General features: G+C 28.8%; 1 protein-coding gene across 1 annotated transcript; it reads left to right on the forward strand.

Annotated features, from left to right (window-relative positions):
• The first annotated feature begins 202 nt into the window (after nt 1–202).
• On the forward strand, nt 203–3,017 carry LOC145829065 (NADPH-dependent diflavin oxidoreductase 1-like). Its single transcript, XM_082936803.1, has 6 exons — nt 203–315; nt 643–787; nt 1,208–1,347; nt 1,595–1,803; nt 2,217–2,424; nt 2,873–3,017. The coding sequence occupies exons 1-6, from the start codon at nt 203–205 to the stop codon at nt 3,015–3,017; spliced, it is 960 nt and encodes a 319-aa protein (XP_082792929.1).
• The last annotated feature ends 724 nt before the right edge of the window (nt 3,018–3,741 follow it).

The raw sequence follows: 3,741 nt of genomic DNA on the forward strand, positions 1-3,741 counted from the left end.
AAAACACAGCAACAAAACGCTATTTTTAATAGTCAAACTATTTAGAAGTAAATATTGAACAGAATTATCAGTGTTACTACTCATAGAAATTTCTATTTTCAATCAGAGATCGCACAGAGTATGTTGTTGTGTTCGTTGTACTGTTTAGAAAAACATTGGTATTAAAAAATTTTACAACAGTTTTTACTCTTTTTGTTTCTAAATGCTATTTCATTTTTCTACAAACGAAGAGGACGCTCTAAATGGAGTAATCCCCTCAGGTGTAAGTGTGAGGCAGCTGGCAACCCATTTCCTCGATTTCAAAGCCATGCCCGGGTGAATATTTTGATATAAACAAATTGATATTTTTATTTTATATTAGTTGAATACTTAGTTAATTTTTTTTAATCCCACTAAACTTAAAACGCATGATTTTAACTTTGAAGTATTTTTTGAGTAATCCTTATATTAGCAAACGACTACTATTGACTATAAAACCTAAAGTCTAGAATCATGTCATGGAATATCATAAAATAGGATGGTTCAAAAGTTATAATATTTATTGTGTTGTGTATGCAACTAAACTGTATTCTTTTTTTCATCAACATTTTTTTGCGATACTTTTATACATTAGCTGTATTTTATATGTTTTACCACCAACAGTCGTAGCTTCTTCCAAACGTTCGCATTATTCAGCAATGATGAGAACGAGTCGTACAAGTTGAGGGAACTAGGAAGTATGGAGGGTACTGATGACAGGTACGAGTATGTGAACAGACCAAGGAGAAACATACTGGAAGTCATGCAGGTATTTGTTTGTTGAAAATGTTGTTTGACAAAATAACAGTTGGGCTTTCTTGAAACTGAATTGTATACTTTTTTTAATGTACAAACAGTTTAAATTATTCAGTTGATTATTTTTAGTATTATATTTGCGGGTTTTAATGTTCTTTAACCTTTTAACGATAGCTGTTTATGTATGTAAACTTTGATGAATAAAGATTTTTTTTCACTTGTTTTTTTAAATAAATTATATTTTAAATATCATTAAAACTGCATCCCTTAAATACATTGTTAAAAAGCTCGATTGCAATGTATTCATGTACAGTACACGAAGATTAGCCTAGTTAGCAACAATAAAATCACACACTGATTTTCTACCAGGATTAGTTATATGGTATCAACACAAATAGCATTAAAAGATTCATATACTAATATTTTGTATCAGGATTTCCACAAAACAACAGCTAACATCAAAGTGAACAACTTATTGGATCTTTTTCCAATTATGAGGGCAAGACCTTTCTCCATAGCATCAAGCCCGAGTGTGCACAAAAACCAGATTCACATCTTAGTCGCCGTTGTTGAGTTTGTTTAATAAATCGTTATTTTGAAGTTTTATACAGTTTTTGTTATAAGTATATAACTTTGCTGTTAAATTAAATTTCTTATTTGGCTAGTTGGTTGTTAAAAAATTATTTATCTATTCTGTGAACTGAAATAAAAAATAGCCATATAGTTTAAAATTTAAAGGTTTTAATACTTTGAAAAGTAAAATAACCCTAAACTTTATCAACTTCATTGTAATTGAAGTATTTAATGTGTTTTCTTTTAGTTACAAGACGAAGAAGTTGGTGGCGCGCAGGACCGGTTTGTGTTCGACGTACATGAAGCACCTACGTCACAATGACGACGTCATGGTGTGGGTGAAGGGGGGAGGCATCCGTTTCCATGACGACCGACCCAACATAATGGTGGGGCCTGGGACCGGAATCGCCCCAATAAGAAGTTGCGTCCATGAGATGGCGCACAAAAACAAAAATGGTCAATATTTTTTTGAGCTTTTATTGATTCAGTTTAGTAAATAATTTGTTTTTAAAACCAGAACTAAACCTTAAATGTATATTTAAAATACAGTGTAAGAGTAACATAAAGTTAATAAACTTGTTTTATTTTTTGAAACTTTTTCATGTAGATTAAATCAGGTTGAGATTATCTTATCGAACTTAGCTTTTTAAATTTATTCAAACTAAAAAACTTACTAGAAATTTTTGCCTTAAAACATTTTATACAAGCATACCAAAATAACAAAAAGCATATATAAGTTTTCTATTTTAAGTTTGTCTTTTAACAAAAACAAGTTTTTTTTTCGTATTTTTACTGTTAAGTATCTTTTTTTCGATAAAAGTTTAAATATGCACAAAATTTTAACATTCTTAACTTTTTTTTATCTCTAGATTCAGTTGTGTTTTTCGGGTGTAGGAACAAGGATAAAGACTTCTACTTCGAAGATGAATGGGAACAGTTGGGTGAAGGAGTCAAGTTGTTCACCGCATTCTCGAGAGATCAGTCTGACAAGGTGTACGTGCAACACTTGATAAAACAGCAGGCTCAATTGCTGTGGGACTTGATTGAAAATAAAAACGCAAGCATCTACATTGTCGGGTCGGTGTATGATTTATTATAAAAACTCTATTTGGTCTTAAAAAAAGTTTTTTTTTTTTGATATCATAAAAACAAGTAACAAGTTTTATTTACAACAAACGAAGTCTTAATTACTACTATTATAAAAAGACTGTTTTAATTTCAACACTTAACTAATAGATCGTTACGATTTTTAGTTTTAAAAGACTTTACTTCTTACTTGCCAATAGTTTTTTAACAACTACTAGTTTTACCAAATTGTAGGTTTTGATTAGTAAAGTCTCAAGTTTTGTGTTGTTCCTAAACCTAGACAAATTTTAGCTGTGTTTGAAGTATTTACAACAAAAGCTTGTTTCACGTACAATTGCTAATAGTTTATAAAAAGATGTTTTATACAAAAGCTTTAGTTAACAAACATGTCGTTTGACGTTCTAAAATTTGATAATTAATTTAAAAAAAAATCAAACAGAAGTTCTAACCAAATGCCCAGTAATGTGAAAGACGCATTCACAAACGTGTACATGACAGAAGGTGGCATGAACAAGGATGATGCTGAAAATTATCAGAAACAACTGGAAGTTAGCAAGAGATACCAGCAAGAAACGTGGGCTTGAAATAATTATATATAGGAACTTTTATTATTAATAATTACTAGGTTTATTTGTACTTCTTGTTTTGATTGACATTTTTCATTGCTTAGCTTGGTAGTTTTTCCAATAAACTTTTTTTAACTTCTAAGTAGGAAAAATTTATAAGAATTTCAATTGAAAGAGCTGACGAAAAAAAAGTTGATTACTACTATGCTTATTTAAGTTTTTATGAGTTTTTTTAAGTTATAGTTTTTGTACCGATTTTTACATGCTTTTATTTATCTTAACGTCAGTATGTTTTACAAATGTAAATGTTTTAATGATTCTAACTAAATAATTTAGCCTTTTATAAATTTGCCTAGATTACAAGTGTTATTTATAATTGAAATTGTTGCGCTCTAGTTAATAAATGAGTTGATTTTGTTTACTTAAATTATGTTTTTTGAAAATTGTAAAAAAACTGCTTGCCATCTAAAAAATTTTAGAGTGTTAAAGAGTTTAATGTTTTCAGTCTTAAGTAAGCTATTAATCGGTAAGTTTATAATTAAAGTTTAATTTTATAAACTTTCTTTTAAAGTATTATTTGCTCAAGATAATTATATATTTTTTCAATATTTAAAAGTTATTATTCATCTTAAACTACTACCAATATACGTTTTGAAAAACCTTTTAACTTTTTCAAAGTTCAACTTGTATAGTTATATTGAGCAAAAGGTAAACCTTGGATAAAAAATTATAAAGGTAAGAA

This window comes from Thalia democratica, chromosome 2, assembly GCF_965202585.1.
Source record: "Thalia democratica chromosome 2, ktThaDemo2.hap1.1, whole genome shotgun sequence".
Classification (NCBI taxonomy): Eukaryota; Metazoa; Chordata; class Thaliacea; order Salpida; family Salpidae; genus Thalia; species Thalia democratica.

Coding starts and splice junctions, on each gene's coding strand:
- LOC145829065 (XM_082936803.1), top strand. CDS start 203: ATGCTATTTCATTTTTCTACAAACGAAGAGGACGCTCTAAATGGAGTA. Junction 1,348..1,594: donor ATCTTAGTCGCCGTTGTTGA/GTTTGTTTAATA, acceptor GTTTTCTTTTAG/TTACAAGACGAAGAAGTTGG. Junction 2,425..2,872: donor GCAAGCATCTACATTGTCGG/GTCGGTGTATGA, acceptor AAAATCAAACAG/AAGTTCTAACCAAATGCCCA.